The sequence below is a fragment of the Phyllobates terribilis genome, unplaced genomic scaffold (genome assembly GCF_046119375.1).
Source record: "Phyllobates terribilis strain yellow unplaced genomic scaffold, ASM4611937v1 Scaffold_5__5_contigs__length_657084704, whole genome shotgun sequence".
Taxonomy (NCBI): Eukaryota; Metazoa; Chordata; class Amphibia; order Anura; family Dendrobatidae; genus Phyllobates; species Phyllobates terribilis.
The window spans coordinates 506,708,619-506,736,348 of NW_027362765.1; the positions used below are offsets into that span (position 1 = coordinate 506,708,619).

The window sequence follows — 27,730 nt, forward strand, 5'->3', positions numbered from 1 at the left end:
CTGACTGTCCAATTGTTTTTTATCCTGGCCGATTAGAAGTTCAAGCATAGTGCGTGAACAATTCTTACTCGCCTCCTCCCATCGTGCTTTAAAATTTGCATCGTCTATTGCAAAAGATGGAAATACCTGTATCCGAAGTCCTCTAGGAATAATGTCTTTGCTGAGGTACTGTTCTAGTGAGGCCTTGTTCCACCAAGTTCTGGTGCGCTTATATAGGAGTTTTTTAAGGTTATTCTGTAATTCATGACACTGTTGCGATGATGACTCACCCACGACTGCATCCCCGTTACCAAAAATGTCTGTAAGCCTTGTAGACCAATTGGCATCTCGACTACGAAAGTCCATTATAGAACCTATATCCACCAAAAAGACAATTATTTGTAAGCAAAAAAGGATATAGACGTTCATTTCAATATAATATAAATATCCTTCTAACCTAATGAGGAACCCAAATACACTAAACTATTTCTCATTCCTCATTCTACATTGATAATTTAAATAAAGAGATCAAAATACTCAATATATCTGCTATTTCAAATTTTTATTAGTGTTATCACAAGACATACATACACCCCATAAAATCATGTCAATAGCCCCTAAGACATAGAAAACCCCAATAAAATTGAGGCAGTGTGGTCAAAAGGTATCACTATAAGCACATAGAATTAATTGTAGTTCAGAAAATAGAAGTGTAGGATTATATCAGTAGAGTTCCGAACCTCTTAATTCCGTGGGATATGCCCTATATCCCTAGTAGATTATCACAAAACATGCATAAATAGAATACATATCCATATATATAGGTCATAAACAAATCATATGACATTACAAAAAATTGCAGATTTTTACATAGAAAAATATATTCTCATATGGGATTATCCTATAGCATCCATAGACTGAATACAAGTCCTCATAGTTTAGGGAGCATGTCCCACTATATAAATCATTAAATTGCATATAAGTAAAGTATACATCCTCATAATTTGAGGGACATTTCACATATATAAGCTGGTAGGATAATCTCAATGGTCACAATAATTACAACCTATATATAAGCCACATAGGCTAGTACATAGAACCGGGTGCATATCACCAATCATAAGGATCAGAACAAAATCATATACAGCAGACAAGTGATACCAACATTATAATACCCCCAGGGCAGGCATAATACAAACCAAATGCCAAAGTGTTATAAGACCACACTGCCTCGTACCCCAACGCGCGTTTCGCGTGCTGCTTCGTCGGGGGGTACAGAGGCAGTGCCACACCTGATATATATATATAGAAAAAGCTGTAACGCACACCTGTTGTTCCCTCTGTGTATTAGGGCGCACGCATGACGTCCAGGGCACGTCGCCATCACTCGGCCGGCGTCCAGGAAGTCGAAGTGCGCATGCGCACATATCGGTTCCTGATAGGACGCCAGTCGAGGGAGGCGAGGCCGCCATGACACGCCACGCGCGCGCACCACACTGGGTCCGTGCACGCTCCATATTAAGTCTGGGCAAAGTTGCCCTCAAACCCTATCCATATATAGACAGTACAAATGGTAATACACAGTAGATATATCTTTAAGTCCATCACGATGACATTATCTCTCCACTTTATAATTCACATATTGATCCATCCTGCATTGTTGAAGAAAATAAACAGATAGTAATATACATTCCAAGCAAACAAAAGGAGGGAGACAATAAGTACAACATTCTATATCAAAGTGATGTCTACAGTGAAATAATTATAGGATACTCCTAATATTATTGTATATAGTGTACATATCGTCACAGATAATTATAAAAATATAATTATAAAATTACTATATAGAACCATCGTAATAAAGTATAAAATATCAGTGTACATATCAAGATGAATAAATAATTATGTTTCATGAATGGTCAGCATCCCTATAATAACCATATTGTATATATTAAAGATAAATGATCACAAAGATCAAAGTAATGTATCGAGATAGGGAATATAAATAACCAGGAATGGCAATATAAAAGGTACAGTGTAGTGGGATAGGGCATAACCACAACAGTGCCATCATATTCAATCCCATTATAAAAAGTCACACCAGAAATGGCGCAAAGCTCACTGAGTCATTAAGGCCCTTCGGTTTAATTGTATCAAGGATGGTGATCCATTTTACTACAGTTTTATGTAGCAGGTTTTTGGCATCTCCGCCCCTTGCTCCCAGTCTGATCTGGTCAATTGCTCGAAAACGTAAAAGGCGCCAGTTGCAATTATGCAGTTCTCGAAAATGCTTAGGGATATTTTTGAGTTTGGCTATTTGCTCCGGATCTGTAATTTTCGCCGCATTTTTTATGTCTCTCAAATGTTCCAAGACTCTCACACGGAACTCTCTTGATGTTAACCCAACGTAAATTAACTTACATGGGCAGGTCGCCCAGTAGATAACGTCAGTAGAGCGGCAAGTTAGCCACTTATAGATTTTGAAATTACGAGTATTTTGGGAGTCATGGAAGGAGAATGCTCTGTCTACCTGAGAGCAGGCACTGCATGCGCCACATGGGAAACAACCCCATTTAGATTTTACATGACCAAAATTAAGGCCCCCAGATGTCGGTGGTATATAGTGACTTCTCACTAATATATCATTTAGATTTTTAGATCTTCTAGGGGTCACTAGGGGTCTTAAGGGGATTATGTTTTTTAGGGTGGGATCAGATAAGAGGACAGGCCAGTATCTTGTGAAAATTGCCGACATTTCTCTCCAATGCGTATGGTAGGGTGTAATTAGTCTCACCTGTTCATTTTTTTCTTTTGTTTTCTTCTTCAGAAGTTGATCTCTTGAAGTTGCCATTGCTCTAACATAGCCCTGTTGGATGACATCAGGGTTATAATTACGGACCTTAAATCGTTTTTTTAATTCCCTAGCTTGACCCTCAAAAAGAGCATCCGAGGAACATATTCTCCGAGCCCGGAGGAATTGTCCCGTAGGGATTGATTTAATTACCTGAGGGGGATGAGAAGATTTAGCACTTAGTAACGAATTCACTGCTGTTTTCTTCCGGTGGATGTCAGTGGAAATCTGACCATCCTTCCCCCTTGTAATATGTAGATCTAAAAAATCTATCTCATCAGGGCTCGAGGAATATGTCAGTCTTATGTTCTGCTTGTTCTGGTTCAATTTATTAAGAAAACATTCTAGCCGACACTTTTTACCCTGCCACAGCAGGAAAACATCATCGATGAAGCGGACCCAAAGTTGGACCGCTCCCTCCTCATGGTCCGGGAATATTCCTCGAGCCCTGATGAGATAGATTTTTTAGATCTACATATTACAAGGGGGAAGGATGGTCAGATTTCCACTGACATCCACCGGAAGAAAACAGCAGTGAATTCGTTACTAAGTGCTAAATCTTCTCATCCCCCTCAGGTAATTAAATCAATCCCTACGGGACAATTCCTCCGGGCTCGGAGAATATGTTCCTCGGATGCTCTTTTTGAGGGTCAAGCTAGGGAATTAAAAAAACGATTTAAGGTCCGTAATTATAACCCTGATGTCATCCAACAGGGCTATGTTAGAGCAATGGCAACTTCAAGAGATCAACTTCTGAAGAAGAAAACAAAAAAAAAAAAAAAAAAAAAAATGAACAGGTGAGACTAATTACACCCTACCATACGCATTGGAGAGAAATGTCGGCAATTTTCACAAGATACTGGCCTGTCCTCTTATCTGATCCCACCCTAAAAAACATAATCCCCTTAAGACCCCTAGTGACCCCTAGAAGATCTAAAAATCTAAATGATATATTAGTGAGAAGTCACTATATACCACCGACATCTGGGGGCCTTAATTTTGGTCATGTAAAATCTAAATGGGGTTGTTTCCCATGTGGCGCATGCAGTGCCTGCTCTCAGGTAGACAGAGCATTCTCCTTCCATGACTCCCAAAATACTCGTAATTTCAAAATCTATAAGTGGCTAACTTGCCGCTCTACTGACGTTATCTACTGGGCGACCTGCCCATGTAAGTTAATTTACGTTGGGTTAACATCAAGAGAGTTCCGTGTGAGAGTCTTGGAACATTTGAGAGACATAAAAAATGCGGCGAAAATTACAGATCCGGAGCAAATAGCCAAACTCAAAAATATCCCTAAGCATTTTCGAGAACTGCATAATTGCAACTGGCGCCTTTTACGTTTTCGAGCAATTGACCAGATCAGACTGGGAGCAAGGGGCGGAGATGCCAAAAACCTGCTACATAAAACTGAAGTAAAATGGATCACCATCCTTGATACAATTAAACCGAAGGGCCTTAATGACTCAGTGAGCTTTGCGCCATTTCTGGTGTGACTTTTTATAATGGGATTGAATATGATGGCACTGTTGTGGTTATGCCCTATCCCACTACACTGTACCTTTTATATTGCCATTCCTGGTTATTTATATTCCCTATCTCGATACATTACTTTGATCTTTGTGATCATTTATCTTTAATATATACAATATGGTTATTATAGGGATGCTGACCATTCATGAAACATAATTATTTATTCATCTTGATATGTACACTGATATTTTATACTTTATTACGATGGTTCTATATAGTAATTTTATAATTATATTTTTATAATTATCTGTGACGATATGTACACTATATACAATAATATTAGGAGTATCCTATAATTATTTCACTGTAGACATCACTTTGATATAGAATGTTGTACTTATTGTCTCCCTCCTTTTGTTTGCTTGGAATGTATATTACTATCTGTTTATTTTCTTCAACAATGCAGGATGGATCAATATGTGAATTATAAAGTGGAGAGATAATGTCATCGTGATGGACTTAAAGATATATCTACTGTGTATTACCATTTGTACTGTCTATATATGGATAGGGTTTGAGGGCAACTTTGCCCAGACTTAATATGGAGCGTGCACGGACCCAGTGTGGTGCGCGCGCGTGGCGTGTCATGGCGGCCTCGCCTCCCTCGACTGGCGTCCTATCAGGAACCGATATGTGCGCATGCGCACTTCGACTTCCTGGACGCCGGCCGAGTGATGGCGACGTGCCCTGGACGTCATGCGTGCGCCCTAATACACAGAGGGAACAACAGGTGTGCGTTACAGCTTTTTCTATATATATATATCAGGTGTGGCACTGCCTCTGTACCCCCCGACGAAGCAGCACGCGAAACGCGCGTTGGGGTACGAGGCAGTGTGGTCTTATAACACTTTGGCATTTGGTTTGTATTATGCCTGCCCTGGGGGTATTATAATGTTGGTATCACTTGTCTGCTGTATATGATTTTGTTCTGATCCTTATGATTGGTGATATGCACCCGGTTCTATGTACTAGCCTATGTGGCTTATATATAGGTTGTAATTATTGTGACCATTGAGATTATCCTACCAGCTTATATATGTGAAATGTCCCTCAAATTATGAGGATGTATACTTTACTTATATGCAATTTAATGATTTATATAGTGGGACATGCTCCCTAAACTATGAGGACTTGTATTCAGTCTATGGATGCTATAGGATAATCCCATATGAGAATATATTTTTCTATGTAAAAATCTGCAATTTTTTGTAATGTCATATGATTTGTTTATGACCTATATATATGGATATGTATTCTATTTATGCATGTTTTGTGATAATCTACTAGGGATATAGGGCATATCCCACGGAATTAAGAGGTTCGGAACTCTACTGATATAATCCTACACTTCTATTTTCTGAACTACAATTAATTCTATGTGCTTATAGTGATACCTTTTGACCACACTGCCTCAATTTTATTGGGGTTTTCTATGTCTTAGGGGCTATTGACATGATTTTATGGGGTGTATGTATGTCTTGTGATAACACTAATAAAAATTTGAAATAGCAGATATATTGAGTATTTTGATCTCTTTATTTAAATTATCAATGTAGAATGAGGAATGAGAAATAGTTTAGTGTATTTGGGTTCCTCATTAGGTTAGAAGGATATTTATATTATATTGAAATGAACGTCTATATCCTTTTTTGCTTACAAATATATACACCCAGGCCAGAGAGCTAATTTAGCGAGAGAGGTAGCCGCTCGGTCCTAAAGACAGCCTCTTATCTAAGAAACTGTCTGCAATGCCAAACGTAGAGATCTCCTGCAGCCCACTGCAGGGCGACTGTCCTTCACCTCCGACACACCCATGACAAGGAGTTAGAATATGTCCCTGCACCTTATGCTATAATTTCTGGTATGTGAATGTTTGTAGAGAAATTCCATTATTTTAATACATTAATTAAAGGTTACTTTTTATAGGCGTTGTCTGCTCCAAATTGATAAGTCTGCAGTCACACAGACTGCACTCTGCTGTGGGGATTCGCCGGTGTCTGAGCTAGGACGGGAGGATATATATGCTTTATAAATACTCCTGGCCAGAGTCTGTCTAGTGGGCGCAGCCTCGCCGCATACACTTATATTGAGCGAGGCCACACCCCGTCTAGTGACGCAGCCGTCCAGTGTGCATGAGCGACTGGAGGGCGCAATCTCACTCCATACAAGTGTATGGAAGTGAGGCCACGCCCACTCACCGGGAGAAAGTAACCCATACATACCCGTACGGTACGTGCTTGGGGGGATTCATAAGTCTGCAGCCACACAGTGACTGCAGACATCAATTTGGACCAGACAAACCTTTTAATAGTACCTATCCTGTATCCGTACCTGTCCTCTGCTGCATTAATCAAGGACTCTGCAGAATAATAATTTTTGATTACTTGTCATTCTTTCCTATTGTCTTCAGTGTGGGAGCAGCACAGTAAAATCGTTTTACGCTCGCTCCCGCACTGAAGACGCAACAGGAGAAGGACGCTGCTTAGTCTAACGTAGACCACAGACTTCAGTCATTTGTTGCGAGTTATTAAAAATCACCAATAGAGATTTAGAAAAACCATATACTGCAGAGTCCTTCACTACAATCGTTTTCTTGTGAAATGCTCATGTCCCAACAATCAGGCTGTGTAAACAGGCTACCTATCAGCTGACGAACTAGCAAAATACTTGTTTGTCAGGTGAAATGATTTTTAATCAGGCTAAAAAAATGATCATTCATGGTAGCACATGTTTTGTGTAAACAGGGCATTGCTACTGAGAAGAATACACAGAGCATAGGAAATGTAGCCTGCTGTATGTAAACTGACTATTAAATGACCACTGATCGGTGGTCATTTAACACTGCGTCGTAAACCTACCCTTATTCTGTCACAAATGTTGCTTTAGGGCTCATTCAGATCTCCAATTTTTACATACGATTGCTATCCATGTTTTTTGCGGATCACACTCGTACCTGTGATGGCCTATGGGGCCATTCACATGTCTGTGATTTTTCGCAGACCAAGCGGTACGCAAAAAAATAGTCCGATTTTGAGGGTCAGATCAATATCTGCAATGAAAGTTAATGGGTCCATGAAAAACAACGGACCTCACTCGGATAATATCAGATTGCAATCCAATTTTCACAGACTGACAGGAAAAGGTAGAGAATTTTTTTTTTATTTTTTATTTTTTCCCTCGTATGAGAAAATCGGATGACACTTGGACCTCACTCTGATCAAACTCTGATCAGAATAATCGGTCCATTTTTTCAATCTGTAACAAAAATAAAAATTTGGCAATTTTCACTGGGCTACTCCAGCCTTTTCAGACTTTTATCTTCCTATAGTTTCAGGAAACAACACATGTACATTAGCTACGATAAACTGACAAACACTATAATTTGTATTGAAGCACCTAATGAGCGTGTGCTAAAGTCATTGTTAAGGGAGGAGCTGTGTGATTGGTGGATTCTGTATTATTAGCTGTGTATAGAGGCATTACCTATCATTATAATCTTGCATCTAATAAGGAAACTGCTGCAAACTTTTCCTGATGGACAGGAAGTAGGAGTCTAAATTTTAGACAATCCACCCCAGAGGTATCTGGCAGAAGCTCAATCTCCTTGGTTGGGCTACTCTGCTATTGAAACCATGTGTAACAACTTAGAATAAGTATCTGGGACAAATGTTTGAGAATTTCCCTTGAAGATACAATCCTAAATGATTAATAATAAAAGCAAATGAAATCACATAATGGATGGAACTGTGTCAGGTTTCTACAACTATCTTCCTACATTTAAGCAAATGTCAATTCACACAGAGCGTGATGTATGATTATACATTCCTATCAATTAGATTAGAAAAGACAACACTACCTTATGTCTGCGCTGTCACTTTAAATAAGTGATCATCTTACAAATTCCTGAGATCACTTATGGAGAAGACGAGAGGGTTAGGTCAGGTTAAACTCTGTTGTGTTCTCATCAGGGAGAGACTTGACACAATGCTCCTTCTTCCACCTGACAGAAAATTCTCCATTTCACTATGAAAACATATTGAATTACATTATTATGATATATTTATTTCTGAGACTCATACAGATGCCGCATTGCCTCCTCCTGTATTCATCATTATCAGATTTAATCTCTGATACGTCTGCTGAAAACAAATCCAAATATGAACTCAGCCTAAAGACGAGCCACGTAGCATTATGGCGGATCACAAAAATGGATTACTGTGATTTCCTCTATAAAGACAAGGGTCCTAGAAATGTACCGATTGCAAAAGCTTCTGCTCTGGCTTGACTGTTCCACTAATATCAAACCATGCATTTTAGTAAAGCCCCCCCATACACCTAAGATGGCTGTTGGCCGATCATTTGGCTGGCAGCTATTCTCTGCCGAGTGCCCCTGTGTTCTCAGTGTGAGATCCGCTGCCAGAACTTTCTTGGTGGCGTCTCTCAGAGAACAAAAATATCGGCAGTCCGAAATCAGACATGCTTGACTCCCCTACAATTTTCTGGACGGGACCCCCATCAACTGGACTGTCAGCCTTATCTGTCAATATTTGCAGATTGGCCAGCGTTGGCCTAACGTGTGTGAGGGACTTAAGGGTGCATCTAAAATAGTTTATTATCGGGAATAAGGGCTCCAAGGAATAGTCATTTCCTGATAATTGGGCTGACTAAAGAGACTGCCAATGATAGTTCTTTGTGAATGGGAAGTGGCTGCCAATTGGCTTTTATTTAGTGTATTGGCAGTCCTTTAACTGCCATTATTGGGCTGTGAACATACAGCCTTAAAGAGGTTGTCCTGTGTCAAACTAGAAGTGTCCAGTCAGTCTGTGCGTGTGCTGTGAGCATTCTCTGGTGCCGGCGGTGGGTGGTCATGTGACCACAAGTATGTGATTTGCATACTTCTGGCCACATTCCGACTAGACTTGTCTGGCCTCGCTCAGTACACTTCCATTGAGTGAAGCAGGATACAGTCTAGTTAGCACGTGACTGCATGGATGCAAATCGCATACTTGCGGTCACGCCCCCTCCGCTCCCGGTAACGGAAAATCCTCACATCGCACAGGGCGTCCAATTTGAGGATTCACATAGTGACTGCAGACTTGTAGTTTGAGACCGAACAGCCCTGTTAATGTTCCAAACACCTTTTTAGATAGCAGTTTATTGATTTACCCGGACAAGTGTTCATGTGTTCTGTAGGCAGGTAAGCGGAAGCATTGAAGGAGAGTCTAACTCGCATTAGGATTGTAGCCAATCCACTAAAATGCAATTTGTATGGGAGCTTTTAGTTAATTGTGTTGAATCACAGCTATTGGAAGTAAAAAAGAATGGCCCTCAACCCTCTGCCGCGTAGGATGAAACTAGTATCAACTACACATGGTAAGTGGGGGCCCTATTTGCGCTCACAACAAGCGCAATTGAAATGATCTCTCTGGGAATTCTTGGTAGTTTACCGTGCCTGATACTGCTCAGTCCTATTCTAGTGAATGGGTCTGATGAACTGGGTGGATCAGGGAAATGCTGTAGATATAGTATATCTTGACTTCAGCAAAGCATTTGACAAAGTATCTCACACCATCCTTATTGAAAAAATGACCAAGTATGCAATGGACCAGGCAACTGTTAGGTGGATTCATAACTGGCTTAGTGATCGGACTCAAAGGGTGGTTGTAAATGGCTTCACATCCAGCTGGATGAATGTCTCAAGTGGGGTACCACAGGGCTCCGTCCTGGGACCTGTATTGTTCAACATCTTTATCAATGATTTAGATGAAGGAATTGAGGGTAAACTGATTAAATTTGCTGATGACACAAAGCTAGGAGGGATAGCTAATACTAGAGAAGAGAGAGAGAGGATTCAAAAAGACCTAAATAAACTGGAGCAGTGGGCAGCAACCAACAGAATGGTTTTTAACAGGGAAAAATGCAAAGTACTACATCTGGGCAATAAAAATGAAAAAAGCATATACAGAATGGGAGGAATAGAGCTAAGCAACAGTACATGTGAAAAAGACTTGGGTATACTAATAGATCATAGACTAAACATGAGTCAACAGTGTGATGCAGCAGCAAAAAAGGCAAATACAATTCTGGGATGTATTAACAGAAGCATACAGTCTAGATCACGTGAAGTCATTATCGGTCTTTACTCCTCTTTGGTCAGACCTCATCTGGAATACTGTGTACAGTTTTGGGCACCACATTTTAAAAAAGACATAGACAAACTGGAGCAAGTTCAGAGAAGAGCGACCAGAATGGTGACTGGTCTGCAAACCATGTCCTATGAGGAACGGTTGCAGGATTTGGGAATGTTTAGCTTGCAAAAAAGAAGACTGAGAGGAGACTTAATAGCTGTCTACAAATATGTCAAGGGCTGTCACATTGTAGAAGGATCATCTTTATTCTCATTTGCACAAGGAAAGACTAGAAGCAATGGGATGAAACTAAATGGGAGGAGACACAGATTAGATATTAGAAAAAACTTTTTGACAGTTAGGGTGATTAATGAGTGGAACAGGCTGCCACGAGAGGTGGTGAGTTCCCCTTCAATGGACGTCTTCAAACAGAGGCTGGACAGACATCTGTCTGAGATGATCTAGTGAATCCTGCTTTGAGCAGGGGGTTGGACCAGATGACCCAGGAGGTCCCTTCCAACTCAACCATTCTATGATTCTATGTTCTGCCTCAGGCACAGCCACAATAAAAGGTATGGAGTTATACCTGGTACACAAAAAAGTTGCTGCAACCCCTTTAATTAGTTGAGGTTACTTTAATCACACCCCCCAAAATGCAATTTGTCTCTCTTCTCCATAGCGCACAGTCCACTTTCCATTCATTGACCATCTTTGCCATTCAGAAAATGCAAAATTCATCTTTAGTGTTATTTATACAGCAATCGTTTTAGGATTTCCTGCTCATTAACTTTTACTTAGATGCCTTAGGGCAATTGATTGTTTTTTTTCTGGTTTACATAAATAAAAGCATATGGCAGGTTAGGTCCTAGTTCTACACCATCACCTTCCTGTCAGTACCGAAGGAGATCACAAGCTTTCTGATGGGAAGTGATGGATTGTATATACTGAGGTACGCTGCAGCCGAATAGGCTTGTTATGACTAACGGGTTAGCCTTTCACCTGCCTTAAGTGGCTTTTTCAGGACATTCCTGTCTCGGAGGTAAGTATTAGGTTTCCGAGCCGACATAAGTTAACACAGGAGGGAAGGGATCTGAAGTTTGTCTTTCTTTACTCCATACAAAGACATTTCCCTGATTTATACACCTGAAAGTGGTAACTTAGCAACTACCTGGGATAAAAGGCTCGTGGAAAGCTCTCTATAAACAGGCTTTGTTGAAATTGACAATGGCAAGCTGTAAAACAAAGGTCAGGGGTAATTTACCAGTCTCCACAAAGATGTGGCTCTGTCACCACCATTGCATTAGACATTGCAGACCTGTTCTACATTAACTCATGAGGAACATGATTTTCCTCCATTTTTAGGCTGCAATTATATTTTTCTATTTAAAGTGGACATTTCACAATTTTTTTTTCATTTAAACTAAGTACCTACTCCAGTTGGTGCTGCTCCCCTGATTCTGGAATGGGTTTTCTTTTTCTTTTATGCCCCTCCTTTCCAAAGTTATGAACCCGGAAAGAAAAATGCAAATTTTTCCTGAACCTACACCACAGAGCTTCCTGTGGGTATTTGCTTTTTAAACAGTGAAGCTGGCCAATCAAAACACGGCCACACCCACAGAGATGTTCTGGGGTATACGCCCAGTTGCTGAAAGGAAAATTTGGTCTATTATCTCCTGGGAGGGGGGAGGTAAAACTTTTTAATGGGAAGGGCACAGAAGAAAACAAAAACTGTTCCAAAATTACTGGAGCAGCGTCAGTCGGTGGAGGTACTCTGTTTAAATAAAAGACCCAGTAAAAGGTCATTCTTAAAAGAAGGTTTCTCCCTTCTTAGCGCTAGATTCACAGCTACAATGCTCAGTACTGCAGTATATCCTCCCCCATCTGCTGCTTCTGAACATGTGCTACATAGAGACAAGAAAGAAAACAATATAGGGGACACAAAGTGTCACTAGGTGAATGAGTCAAGTCACTGGAGATATGCCTTATATATATTTATTATTGAATTAAAGGGGTTTTCCCACAAAGTACATTTTACTCAATAGATCTTGGAATAAAACTAAGTTCCACAATTGGATCCTGTGCTGTAATGTCTGTATACTCTTTTGCTTCCTCCCCTGCCCAGGAGCTGTGGTATGATCAGACCATGTTCCTGCACGGTCAGACACAGCCATTACACAGTACACAGCAGGGGCACATTTATAAGATTATCTCAGCACAGGGAAATTTTTTTAACACATTCTGTTGTGGAACTTCTTTTATTCCAAGATCTATTAATTCAAATGTACTTAGTTCGTAGGAAAGCACATTTAAATGCATGGCTTTTGTATATACTTATATTTAATTAAATATGATTTATTTTTTAGGATATTTAAATATTCTCTACTCTATTTTAACATTTATTTCATTTATTAAAATGTATTTTTTTTTAAGATAGTTTGCTTTTTCTTCTTTGTTGGTTCATAGAGGCAAGAGAGCAGGAGTTTCTTTTGTCTGTGTGCAGTGTATGGGAGACATCTTAGCAGCTAGTCGCCACCCACTAGCTTAGAGAGAACTGGAAACTAAAGATAGAGCCTGAAAAAGGGAAAACTGATGGGAAATGCAGGAAATCAGTGAGTCATATAATGGGCAGAGTGTTATTCCTCATTTGCACTCACAGGATAGCTTATTCTAAAAAGTCACCTAATTGACAAGTAGGCATTAACTGAAGGTGAAGGTAAATGATTTACATTGCGGTCCCACTGTTAGGTGGTGCTGCATGTTGTTACTATACTAGCTGATCGGAAAGTATTTTATGCTGTAGTAAAAGCACTCGTAGAGTAAGCGTAATTTGTTCCCCCTGGCCTGTAGGATCATATTAGGAATGTATGATGACTGTACAATACTAGTTCCTAGAGGTGTGGGTTTTTTTACATTATTATTTCACACTCCCTTATTCTGTTCTCTTCTTGCAGGTGACGTGTCTCCCATGCAGATGAATCCCGTGGCTCAGTCTCAGTTCATTCCCTTGGCAGAAGTATTGTGCTGTGCTATATCTGATATGAATGCAGCCCAGATTCTCGTGACACAGGAATCCCTAATGGAGCAGCTGATAAAACATTATCCAGGTGCCGACCATTTGTCGCCTGTATTTAGAATATGTGTAATCTATATCCGTGGCAATGTACTTGGGGCAGAGAAGTGGTGTCTGTGATGCATACATTTGTGGTGTAAAGTCTCCTGCATACACACAATAATTATTGGGAAGATTCGTTATTGTAATGGCTATAGGCCAGTGTTAATTAGTAAAAACTACATTTTATTTTTAAAACCGCATACTGCTCATCAGTGCTTTAAAAAAAAAAAGCATGTAATGGGCTCCTAAGACAGTTATGCAGATTTCAGTCTCCTAGTTAAGTTAAATTATTAATGCAATGTATTATTAATGTGTACAGATCCTGCGTTACTACTTATATCACACAGCAACATTTCTTTTGTGATTTTCTGGTATCAGAAATATCTGACCGCCTCTTGACTCCTCCCTGAGGCTAGCTTACACAGTATTTTCTCAGCCCTCCAAAAAAAAATTTACGTGTTTTTTTTAATTTTTTTTATTTCAGCGCTGGAGTGGTGCAATCAATCTCAAGTTCCCCACACCTAGTAAATATAGTTACCAACCACTGTCTTCTGCTCTTCCCGGCGTCGCTCTTGTCGCGCACCACTATCTTGTGACCGCAGCTTCTGACTGGCCGGATGTCAGAGGTAACGGTCACAAGCTCTCAGTGTAAGTCTATGGAGATCCTCATTATGGCCCTCAGACTTACATTGTGAAGTGACTACCTAATAGTCCAGCAAACACTGGGGTGATCCGGCAGGTCACAATTTGCAGAAGACGAACGGAGCGGCACCGATAAGATGAAGATGGCGGCTGATGAGCATGATATCAGATGAAGGGAACTTAGATTAGTAGCACCGCTTCAGCTCTGCAATAAAACAACAAAACACTGAAAAGGTGCTTTAATGTTTCTCTATTGACTCCTAGCTAAAACTTGGCGGCCTTAGTTTTTTTTTTTCTTTTTTGTGACAAGTAAACTATAAAAAAAAATAAAAAAAAATTGCTTTATAATAAAAAAATAACAGTTTGAATGTCCTTTAAAGGGGCTTTCCAATAGTATTCCAAATTTGCTGTAATGTAGGTAATTTATAAAATTAAAAAAACGAAAAAAAAACATATCTCCTGAATCTCGTGTCACGCTTCTCTGGTCCTTACTAGTATTGGAAGTGATGATGTGCCTTGTGTCACTTTTCTGGGCACAGCAGCCAATTACTGGCCTCATTGGTGATATATGTATGTACAGTACGTACACTAAGCCAGTGGTTAGCTGTAGCAGTCAGGGGACTGATGGACGAGACATCATTCATTACTTCTGGAGTGGCCGAGTATTCACAGTTATTATATAACATTTCCTGCATTAGGGCAAATTTTGTATAATTTTGTGAAACCCCTTTAAACAGCGTACATAATTCATTTTGACGGTGCATTGCTTGTGTTGGCAATACCTTTCAAAAACTGGAAATCAGCAGAGTAAGTGCTTTAGAGACACAGGAACAAGTAGGATTGTTTTTCTCATGATCTTTGTTCAGGAGCGCACTGCTCCCTTGCCTCCTTGCTTCCTGATTGCCATGGGATGGTACACTCCTGAAGTTTGACAGTTCAGGTCGGTGGCATAGTTGTGTGCTCTCATATGCTACAATAAAGGCAGCTTTGCCTCTGCAGCATCTGAGGAACGGAGGAATACTGAAGCTAGTGGATCCAGCGATCTGGCCAGCATCAGAACGATTGCAGGCTCTAAAGCAAAGGTAACTTAAGCAATGAGCAATAAACTTTAGAATTAAAAACACCTGTGTTCTTGAGAACGGAGAGGATTTTTAGAAGTTGCAAAATTGATTATTTTTACTAGGGCAATTTCACCCATTTAACAAGAAGAGAATAACTGTTTAAAGTCATCAGTACATGCTTTATCTTGGAAAATGGGCAATGATGGTTTACTTTTGAGATAGATTTATAGTTGGGTTTAAGCTTCTAAATTGTGGTCAAGTGCTATTTTTTTTAATTTTATTAGACATTAATATAACTAATATTTTCTTTTATAGGTATAGCAACTCCATCCCAGGAGATCCTGTATGCTACCCTTGGTACACTCATCAAAGAAAGGAAAATATACCACACAGGAGAAGGCTACTTCATAGTGACTCCTCAGACTTACTTTATCACTAGAAAAACCATGCCTCACAGTAAGTGTGGGGCAGCTGAGGATATTTCCGTCTCTCCACCAGCCATCACTTATCTCGTCAGCATGGAGAGTTGTGCTGATTTAACCAAAGCTAATGTACCCTCAGTATCTCACTGCAGGTCCTGCAGCTGCTTCTCCGAGAGTTCCACCCATAATATACTGGGGCAACAGTCAATTAATGAGAGTAATGGAAAGGAACACAAATCAATTAAAGATTCAAAACCTTCTGTTCAAAATCAGGCAACATCTACATCACGGGACCATCACACGTGTATTAAAGCTAAGCCACAACAGTCGCTAAAGGAAAAAGAAAAATGCAGTAAGAAATTTGGAATCGGTCTCTTCTGGCGCAATGTTGCCAAGAAAGAAAAATCCAAAAAAGAATTAGTGAGCTTTGCAGCACAATTTCCACCCGAAGAATGGCCCGTCCGGGATGAAGATAATATGGATAACATCCCTCGTGACATCGAACATGAGATCATTAAACGCATTAACCCTGTTCTAACTGTGGACAACTTGATGAAACATACAATGATGATGCAAAAAGCTGAGGAACAGAAAAAGTATTATAGTAAAGGAACCTCAACAGAAATAATAAAAAACAAAAATGCCCATAATCTTAAAGGAAGTAGCAAAAAGAAAAACAATAGAATATCAAAGTACCACAAAAAAGTGCAGGCCAGCAAAGAAAAAAATAGGAAAGACATGGGTGGCTCAAAGTTGACCACACAAGTAGAAGTAGATGCGGTAAGGGTAAGGAAGTCACAGCATCAGTCCACCGTGATGGATGATATAAGGGTTCCAGATGTATTCACTGCCAGTAACGAAGATAGTAATCATCCTGACGTTATGTACAAAAAGCAAATCTGTAATCCATTTGAGGGTAAGTCCTACAGAGATAACATTAATGTTGGTGCAAGCAAATCTATTAAAGAGGTTAAGAAATGCAGATCCGGGAAGGACAGAAAAAATATACTACGGCCAAAGTCACTAGACTGTTCAGGCTTAAATATTGAAGCTGGAACAAGACATCTAAAAGCTGAAAGGCCTGAAGATGAATATTGTGAGGATTTGTTCCCTGATCAGATAGTGCCAATCAATGAAAAAGATGATCTGAGAGAATATCCCCCAAGTTATCCTCAATGTAGTACCCTGAGGATCGATGATAAGTTTAAGCACGTTAAAGAACACAGCTCCGCACTAGGTTTGCCCGGTGAAGACGGATGTCCTCTGTTCAGTGACAACCAAACAAAGTTATTGGTAAAATCCGAAAGGACTTGGGAACATGAAGCCGGGAATCTTTATACTACAGTGTCATATTGTAACAAGATGACCTCTATCAATGAATCTTTACAACACGCACAAGCAAGTGTAAGCTCTTCAAAAAGTTTTAGTAGGTCCAACATCGGCGCATTAGAGAAAAGCGAGTCAGAATCTCATACTTATTCCGCAAGTGAAATGAACAGTAAAGATTCACAGAAATACACAGCATTTTCCAGTTCTCATAACGAAGAGCTTGTTGAGGAAGATCAGATGTTTTACAAGAAGGAGGATGATGATGCCTCGAGTTCCTTCTACTTTGAAGGTGACACCGATGAACATATTGCACTGTGTCAGAATCTTGAGACAAGCAGGCAAAAAAACAATTTGGATACACACAATTTGTATGATCCACACGAGGAAAGCCATGCAGCACTAGAAGCATCTCCAAGTCACTGGGACCCAACCAGACCTACAATACATCAATTTTCCTCAGCGAACCATCAGCAAGAAGAGTATACATCATCTGTTTTCTCTTTTGACAGTTCTCAAAGTTATACTAGGCCTTCTCATGTAAAGGGAAGCTCTTGTCAGCCTTTGCCTCAGTATGTTCTCCATCATCAGGAGGTAGATGTCAATACTGCAGAATGTGTCCAACCTGAGCTTTGTGAAGGAAGTATATTTGATTACTGCAATTCAAGTGAGTGTAACTCTATGGCAGAGACTGTCCAGACATCCATTAAAGGAAGTGATGAGAAACATATGAAGAACTCAGGACAACAATCAGGAGAAGGAAGGACGTGTTATGAGCACACCTTAAAGTTATTCAATGCAAAGACTAATCCATTGGAAGCTAACCAAAATGAGAACCATAGTACCACTGGAGACAGTGGAATTGAATCTCCACGGTAAGAAAAGAACATGTTTCACTTCCATAAAATATGAGGTTATTGTATCGTATTGTACTTAGTATTTTTAGGCTGAGTCCCACAGTGCGGCTGCCACATGCACTACCTCTGGCCACCCTTGCGTGAACGAGTTTGCTGTAAGTAGGAAGTGCACACTTGTGCTCATTCGCCCCCGCAGTTGGGTCTGGCTGTGCTACCGCAGGCATGTATTGTTTGTGTTAGACACTTTACAGCTACATTCACACAAGTACTTACCAGCAGTGTGGCATCAGATGTACAGGTGGGCAAATGCAGAACATCTTTTTCATACGGTTTTATCCATATTCTAACCCAACAAACAATCAGCTGATTAATTAAAAAGCCACATTTTGGGTTTTAACCCCTTACCGACCTCTGATGTACATTTTTATTACGGGTCAATAAGGGTTGTATGAGCTACATAGCCGGCACCTGCCTGTACCTGCAGTGGCTAGAAGTCGCTCTGATCTCTGCAGTTTGACAATTTATATGCCTCTGTCAATTTCTAACGTCAGCATTTAAATGTTGTCATAACCGGGGGGCTCCCACTGGCCCTCCCACAACGCAATCGCATGGATCCGTTGGGTTACCATTGCAGCTGGGGGGCTTGCTGAAGGCCACCGTAACTGCCATGCTAATCTTACTGTGACGTTCAGCCAGAGTCTGAGCTCCATCGGAGAACGGAGTATAAACGACTGAATGATCGCAGAATTCAAGATCACCTTTAGTCAATGGAACTAAAAAAATAAAGCAAAAAAACTTGTGTTAAACATAAAAAAAAAATGTAACTCCCATTAAAAATACATACATTTAAAAAAATAAAAATATTAGATATCGCCGTGTCTATAAAAGTCCAATCTATCAAAAATATTAAATGATTGAAGCTGTACATAAAATACTGAAAGAAAAAATCCAGAACTTCCACTTTCAGTCGCTGTATTCCCCAAGAAATACAATAAAAGTATGTACCCCAAAATGGTATCAATAAAAAAAATTCCCGTCTCAAGCTCCATGGGTGGAAAAATCATCACAAACAAAATTTTAGTTCAGAATTGTTTTTCACCAGTAAAATAACAAAAAAAACCTATACGTTTTATATCATCATAATTTTGTTGGTCTGGAGAATCATATCGCCAGGTCATTTTTAAGAATGAACACTGTAAAACCAAACCCAAAAAACGCTGGTGGAATTGCTGTGGAGTTTTTTCTTTTGCAATTTTGTCACACACTGAATTTTTTTCCCATTTTTCAGTACATTTTATGTTAAAATGAATGGCAGTTAACCTATTAATTATCAGTAATGTTGCTAATATATAGAAATAATTTTTCTTTTTGTGTTTTTTTTTTTTTTTTTAATAGCTATGTATGACTAAACAACAAATGGAAAATACATATTACCTCACCCAAATTTAGTTAAGGTAAAAACTAAAATGTTACTCTAAAGCAGCCAGTTCTTTTGAGTGAGCACATTCATACACTGTTGCTTATTAGGCTGGGATTGTATGGGTTTGTTTTTTATAAAGCAGTTTTATTTTTTATTTGTTTCTGGCTAGGTTGGGATTCAAAATGTAAATTTTAATGGTTTATTCACACAAAATTTCTCCAGCTGTTTATAAATGCTTGTAAAAGTGACACAAGTTTCAGGCATTTTTCATGGCATCTTTTGTAAAATGCATTTTTCTTTCTAGTGTTAGTAAAATCCATGATTAAAAAAAAAAAACCTCCATTATCTAATACATGTTGCATTAAAATTTTGATGCACAAAACCACTGTGTAAATGTTTCAGTAATTTCCTAGATTTTAACAACAAAGTGGGTAAAAAGGCTAACACAAACACTGCAAAAAAATATTGGCCCGATTCAACAAGACAAGAGGTTCCTGCCGGTCTGAGGAGGCATGTTGGAGTCAGACGCTCCTGATTCAATAAGCTTAGCATGCCTCTTAATGAATCAGGGGCGTCTGACCAGTGTCTTGCGCCTCGCCAAAAATCTTACTCCATTCACAGACTGGAGTAAGAATTCTGGCATCATTAATTTGATGAGCTGCAGGGTCACACCCCGTTGCGCTCCTGTCACGCTTCAGATCCACCCATTTTGGTGGAGCAGGAGGAAATTGGTGTGGTGTAAAAACGCAACAGGTCGCAGAATGTTTGTGCAACTCAAACATTTTGCGACTTTTCAAAGTGATTTATGCCAAAACACTTTGGTAAATTGGGGCCATAGTGTGTACGTGCAACCTAAAGGAAATATATTTTTCTTGCTTTTTGAATCCATTTGTGTTGGCTAAAAAAAAAACTGCCTTGAAATGTGCATGTGTGATTCCACCCTCCTGCGGGCCTGGACTGTACCTCCATGTGCATCCACTTTTTAAAGCCTGTAGGAGCATTTAATGGACATTTGTAGGACACCACATGCCGTCATAAAGGGTTTCTCTCTTTCACGTGAGCATTCATGAATTATTACATCCCAAAGATTAGTGTTCTCATCCCAATGTAATCTAATCAGTTAGGAGGTGACGCTTGTGGGTGGAAGGCAGGGGCGGACATACCGTTAGTGTAACCTGTACAGCCGCACAGGGACCCAAGACATAAGGGGGCCACTACCAACTCTAAAGTAGGTGGAATTGTGCATAATCATGAGCTGTTGGATGGCAAAAGGTCCATATATTGTTTTTGCACAGGGGCCCTGTTCTGTCTGCGTCCACCTCTGGTGGAAGGAGTGTGAAGTCTATTCTTGAAGAAATATCTTCTTACTTTGTGTCGTTTTTCTTTTCTCGCAGAACTCGGATAAGTCTGGCATCTAGTAATTCTGTGATTTTTGAGAAACTAAAGAAAAGGACATTTCTGCAGAACCTAGAAGTCAATGTTGGCAACAAGAACGAAGGACTGCTTACGTCAAGCTCCCTAATGCAATTGACCCCTGCTATGAATGTGTAGATTGTACACCAAGGAAGAGACTTTAGTGTGGCAAAATACCAAACTATTCAGGATTCTACTTGTCACCTTCCTCATAGCAATTCAATTGTGTAAAAAAATGATTATATCCAAAGATAAGCATGACTGTCATTTTCATAAAAAAACACTCAAGTGCCTCAGATACAAAGTAGCATTTCAGTTCATGAAACCCATAGAAACTATTTGTTATACTGAAATGTATTGTAAAGAAATGACTCAAGTTCCACCAAGTGTTTACAGTTTTCCAAAAAATGAAGCCTCTGATGTAGATGTGTGGAAAACCTGATGCCTAAGAGACCCAGCCGGTAACCTTTGCTTTAAGGAAGTATATTGCAAAGTATTTCCAGAATGAAAAATCATGGGCTGCTGGAAGAATCTGCCACATCACATCTTGCTGCTGCTTGTACACAAAGAAGACCTAAATCTTTCATCCTGTGACTGCATCAATACGAGCATACTGCAGCTACACTTTGGGGTCCATATTGCGACCACAAGACAGCTTTCATTCACTATTCGGCTGTGCTCCCACAATGAGTTTTTGTGAGTTTTTCGTGCTGTGTATTTTTACTGCATCAATAACTCAGTGTCTTACGTTTTCAGCAAAGTGGATGAGATTTATATAAATGTCATGGCCATTGTGTACGCCGAGTTTTATGTGCTGATTTTCCCCCATAGAATTGCATTAGCTGCGGAAAATCTGCAGATGGGGGGGGGGAAATGCTTATGCGTTTTGAGTGCGTCTCCGCTGTGAAAATGCACTAAAAACATAACTAATTGTTTTGTCAAAGTGAAATACCAGAAAGTATCAAAAACAAGGCAGCTTTAATTAAAGCATGACATACCAAACAGAGACAAAACCAAATGTACAAAAACCCAGTTTACCTAATAGGTTAAAAAAACATTAAAAGCGCACTAAAGACTAATCATGGGAATGTACCCTTAGGGCTTGTTCACTGTTTTTGCTGCGCGTTTTCCTTAAGGTTAAAAGAATCTGCACCTTACAGTACCAACAAAGTGATTTGAGATTTCTGAAGTCTCCAGCTCACTCTGGTTATTTTTTTACTAGCAGATTTGAACCATCAAAGTGTTCAAATTTGCAGCATTCAAATGAATGGGGGACAAAAAGCACAAGTAAAAATATCACTAAAAAAAAGCCTATTGTATGAAGCATTTTTCTGCCAGCACTCTGTATTTTTGGTGCAGAAAAATCCATGTTTTTTGCAGCATTTTTACTTGCAAATTTTTTCCCATTGATTTGAATATGTGAAAGATGCTGCAAAAACGCTAAAATAATTAACATGTGGCAGATTCCAAAAAGGCCAAGCAGCTGAAAAAAATGCAAGGAAAAAAAACAAACGTGTGAATAAGATTTTTCAAAATTTCATTTATTTTGCTGTTGCTGCAAAAACGCCGTGTGTGAATATACCATTAGGCTGCGTTTTTTATGCAAATTAAAAGCTGCTTTTTAGGTTTAGGCTGACATCACACTAGCTTATAGCATCCGATGCGACTACATCGAATGCGGTATGCTGATGACACTCGGCTCCTGCTCTGCTGCGAGCGTGAGCCGAGTGTCAGCTACTGTGCTCCAATTCTCTCATATGAGAGAATCACAGCACAGCTGCGAAGGAGAAGGGAATTTCTCCATCTCCTCCATGGCGTGACTGTGTATATCGGACTGCACTGGGACGACATCTGAGTGCAGTCCGATGTTTCACACGCATCCATAGACTTGTATAGGTGTGTGTGATCCGAGTCTCTCTGCCAATCGCAGCATGCAATTGTTCTCTCATACTGAATCGGCATGAGAAAATAATCGCAGACCTGCACTGCCCCATAGAATAACACTGGGCCGAGTGCTATCTGATAAAACATTGCACAGCACTCGGCCGTGTTATATGCTCTTATGACTAAGGTTTTACAGTAACAGCAAAAGTGAGGAGATTTCAGAAATCTCATGCTTGTTTTTTTTTCCCTGACTGAATTAGAAAACTGCTGCTTTTTTTTTTTTAAACTGCAGCATGTCAATTCCTTCAGCATTTTTGCAGCGTTTTTTTCACCCAGAGAAAGCAACGAGTAAGTGCAAGAACACTGCTGTTCATTTTTCCAGTGTTTTTGGTGAAGACGACACAGGATGTGAAACCCATTTATTTTTGTGATTTTTTTTTTTTTTTGTCCTGACTTGAAGTAGAAGTTAACTTCATTAAATTAGTGTTATGTGCTAAGTAAACAATGCCCTACCAATTCAATGCACTACCAATGTGGTAAAGGGGTTGTGCCACAAAGAATTTTTAATCAACAGGTCTTGGAATAAAAATAAACTCCACACATACTGTGTAATGGCTGTGTCTGACCGTGCAGGAACATGGACTGATCATACCACAGCTCCTGAGCAGGGGAGGACGCAAAAGAGTATACAGATATTACAGCAGGGGAATCACAGAGGATTCTTTCTTTTGAGGTAAAATATTGTTTAAAAACAGGCAGGGAAATGTTTTACTCACAAAAAGAATCATTTGCTGTAAGGTCTGTATACTCTTTTGCGTCCTCCCCTGCCCAGGAGATGTGGTATGATCAGACCATGTTCCTGCACGGTCAGACACAGACATTGCACAGTACACAGCAGGGGCACATTTATAAGATTATCTCAGCACAGGAACATTTTATTTAAACACGTCCAGTTTTATTTTTATTCCAAGATCTGTTAATTAAAATATACTTTTGTTTGTGGCACAATCCCTTTAAGTAAACAATGCGCAACCAATTCAACTTCCCCCTGCTGTTTATACCTATGCAGTTGTGTATTTTTCCATGAACTCGTATAACCTTAGTTCAGGGCTGCACATCATACATGAATCCAGATTTGTTGTTCAGAATGGTCACTATTTTTTGAGACAAACTTTTCCCCTAAATAAATTGATCAAATTGCCCTTTTTCCAAAAAATGTTTTATGGTTTCACATCAGTCTTGCATTGGTGGCCTAACACCTTTTATTGTTCAAGATTGCAAGGTGGAAGCAAAGCTGAACTTTGGGATCCTGAAAATGCAACAAAAAAGCAGCAAAACCTGCATTTTGGCTGCAGCTTTTTTTTTTTACTGCCAAGACATCAGATTTTGGCTACAGAAGAAAAGCTCCGCAAATAAAGCAATGTGTGAACATAGCCTAACTGTTGGAAAAAATAACCATTAATTGCTAACACAAATACCACACTCCTCTTTGATTGCTACCCAAGTGCCTTCACCATGGTTTTTTGGCAGTAGTTACATTTAGTCAGCTAAAATGTACAATGACTAGCATCCAAAACCTACATGCCACTGCCACTTTCTAATTATTTAAAAATATATTTTTTAATTAGAAAAACAAAAGATTTTCACTTTCATATAGAGAAACTTAACTGAAATATTAGCCATATACGGTATTTTCATGATGCATGACTCCAAAGATAAATTTTAGTTTAAAATGAAAATTCTATTTATATTTTTAAAAATGTAATGTAAATTCAGGTTAGTTTCTTTAGATTGGGGTTTGAATTTCATGTAAATTGTATGTAAATATTCTATAAAATATAATTTTTGTAATACTGTTTTTATCGGTACTTTAGTGACTGAAAGATTAAAGTATACAGGAAATGCTGTCAAGATGCAAAATGATTTGTGGTTGCCTCGGTGTTGCATTTGATTCTTTGTAAATTTGTTGTATTTTTTTGTCCCTTACTTTCCAGAAAATGGGAATACCTCCTATTATTTTTGTTAACTTAACCTGTTCATTGATGATCTAATGAGACCCAAAGTGCTTGTTTGCCACAAAGTGACAAGCAACTCTCCACCTTTTTTGTTATATAATGCTTTTGGATCCAAAGTTCTGTGCAGATTTATTAAAGGGAACCTGTCACTTTGAAAATGCAGATCAGGCTACAGGCTGGGTGTTACAGAGCAGGCGGATCTGAGCAGAAAGTTCTGAAAAAAGATTTAGTATAACTTGTGTTTTGTTCTTTTTAGGCTATGTGCCCACATTGCGGAAATGAAGCAGAAAATTTCTGCTTCATTTCCGCATGTCCTCTCCTGGAAAAACACATGCGGAATTCCGCACGCGTTTATCGCGCGTTTTTCACGCGTTTTCGACATGCGGAATTGCCTTGCGTTTTTTCATGCATTGAATAAGGCAATTCCGCATGCAGAAACGCAAAATTAATGAACATGCTGCGGATTTTTGAACGCAGCATAAACGCTGCGGAAAAATCCGCAGCATGGGCATAGAACTTGCGGATTCTCATTGGGGACCATGGGGTGCGGATTAACAAGCGTTTTACAAGCATTTACGCTGCGAAAAATCCGCATCAAAAACGCTTGTAATCCGCAACGTGGGCACGCAGCCTAAACCTCTGCTCCATTTTGTACTTTTGAATCCATGATTGACAGCCTTATTTGTATAACTAGGCATACAGAGATAGCTGTCAGTCACTAATTAGGTCTGACCATTTGACTCAAAATCCCAAAATGAGCAAGAGGTTTATACGGGAGTTATACTGAACTTTTTTTCATGAATTATATATCAATCTGCTCAACGTCTCCTCCTCTATAACATGCTGTCTGCAGGTTGGACTGCATTACCAATGTGACCAATTCCCTATAAAGGGGTTGTCCAGCTTGGCTTTTACCCCTTTTAATATTTTTACTAGCAATGTATTTTTACATGATGCATACTTCAAATATGGGGGTGTGGCCAGACTGCCGATATGATCGGACGCATCCTAGGAGAGATTTCACCCCCACGGCCCGTTGTGTTATAAAGGGCAATCCTTGCGTCCCAGGTTTCAAATTGCCTACCCGAGGCTATATCCATATTCCAGGGATTGGTGGGGCTGAAAATGCTCCAATTATCTGAACAGCTCTCTATTGCAGTCTAGTCCACTCTAAAGACACACTGTCCAAATTTGTATCTGACACCATGGGCAGCACGGTGGCTCAGTGGTTAGCACTGCATCCTTGCAGCGCGGGGGTCCTGGGTTCATATTCCACCACGGACAACATCTGCAAGGAGTTTGTTTGTTCTCCCCGTGTTTGTGTAGCTTTCCTCCCACACTCCAAAGACATACTGATAGGGAATGTAGATTGTGAGCCCTAATGGGGACAGTGCCGATAATGTCTGTAAAGCGCTGTGGAATTTATAGTGCTATATAAGTGAGTAAAATCAAGAAATAAATATAGCCACTGGCCATAAGAGTAACCTCACATCCTTTTGACCTTATATAGCCTCTTATTTTTTCTGATTTAAATGGGCTGCAATCTGAAATAACTATCAAAGATTGACCGCCACTTCCACACAGAAACAAAGTGTGAGCAAGTGGAAGCTAAGAGTAGCCATCTCCATATATAACTCATAAATACAGCTGCACTCTGTAAAGCTATAGCATGCAAGCGTGAAATTGCATGTATTTATACGTAGGATCTCTGACCGAGCACTCCACCTATCAGCATATGGTGGCTTTAATTATTTGTTAGCCATCTGAAATAACAGCTTTAGTATAGTCCATCTTAAGTAGCCCACTGCTCCAGCCCCCAATACTACTGTGTCCTCTCATCATCCTCTTCTTCCAAAGATCTCTCTTCATCATGCAAAAGTGTCTCCAGAGTAAAGTATAAGACAGTCAGCTAAAACCTTACCTCATTGACCTAGCCTTTTCCCAGGAAGAGATAGAGGCATATCATAGCTTATTATTAAATTATGCTTACTATCAGGACTAAGCTTCATTTTTTTATTTCTCGTAGTAAGGCCATGTTCACATGTACAGTATTTGATCAATATTTGTAAGCTAAAACCAGGAGTGGGTGATAAATACAGAAGTGGTGACGTATTTCTCTTATACTTTTCCTCTGATTGTTCCTCTCCTGATTTTGGCTTACAAATACTAATGTAAAATACTGACCAAATACTGAATGTGTGTACGTGGCCTAAGTTTGAAGATATATAGGTCTGCTTACATCAGCTGAATTGGTCCAGTATAAGTAACTGAATAATCTGTTCACCAATTAAACAGTGGGCTCGGCGTTAATGGCAATGAGCTGCTGTGCTATGTGAATGCTCCTTAGTGAGTGGGATTCTACACATAAGCATTGATATAACTGCTATAGCTCTGTCAATTCTCATAGTAAAATGAATTTAAAAACAGCTGCTTTATCCAGACCTTTTACACCACCGTCTGCTAATGGTCGACACCGCTATTTATCTGCGGTTAGGACAAGTCCTGTTGTGTCTGCAGTGTCCTTGTCCATGTGTATTACAAGGTCTACAATACTCAACCACAAAGAAGCCACATAGCAAAATCTATTACCCCATTAATGCATGCTATTGTAGGGTTTGTACCTGATTGGTCTCCAACTATGGACTATGAGAACTCCGAGTACACCCACAGAACCGTCAACACTGAATCTGGGAGGTGATATAAGGGAACTGAAACAACAAATTGCATTCATGCCCAATAAACAAGATATGGGACATTATACTGTCATGTTTGAACTTGTTGGCACCCTTGAAATTGTTCCCAAAAATGAAGTGTTTCTCCCAGAAAATTATTGCAGTTACACATGTCTTGTTATACACATGTTTATTTCCTGTGTGCGTATTGGAACAACACAAAAAAAACTGAGGGAAAAAAAGGCAAATTGGACATAATTTCACAAACAACCCCAAAAATGAGCCGGACAAAATTGTTGACACCCTCAACTTAATATTTGGTTGCACACCGTTTGGAATAAATAACTGTAATCAATCGCTTCCTATAACCATCAACAAGCTGCTTACACCACTCAACTGGAATTTTGGACCCCTC

The 27,730-nt window shown here is 39.6% G+C and overlaps 1 protein-coding gene across 1 annotated transcript in view; it reads left to right on the top strand.

The window, feature by feature from the left end:
• STOX1 (storkhead box 1) overlaps positions 1–26,113 on the top strand; it is a 73,041-nt gene extending 46,928 nt beyond the window's left edge. Inside the window, exons 2-4 of the mRNA XM_073685622.1 lie at positions 13,443–13,595; positions 15,622–17,929; positions 20,726–26,113. Of these exons, the coding sequence (XP_073541723.1) occupies positions 13,443–13,595; positions 15,622–17,929; positions 20,726–20,882 (2,618 nt within the window). The 3' untranslated portion in view covers positions 20,883–26,113. The remainder of the gene's footprint in view (positions 1–13,442; positions 13,596–15,621; positions 17,930–20,725) is intronic.
• Positions 26,114–27,730: the final 1,617 nt, after the last annotated feature.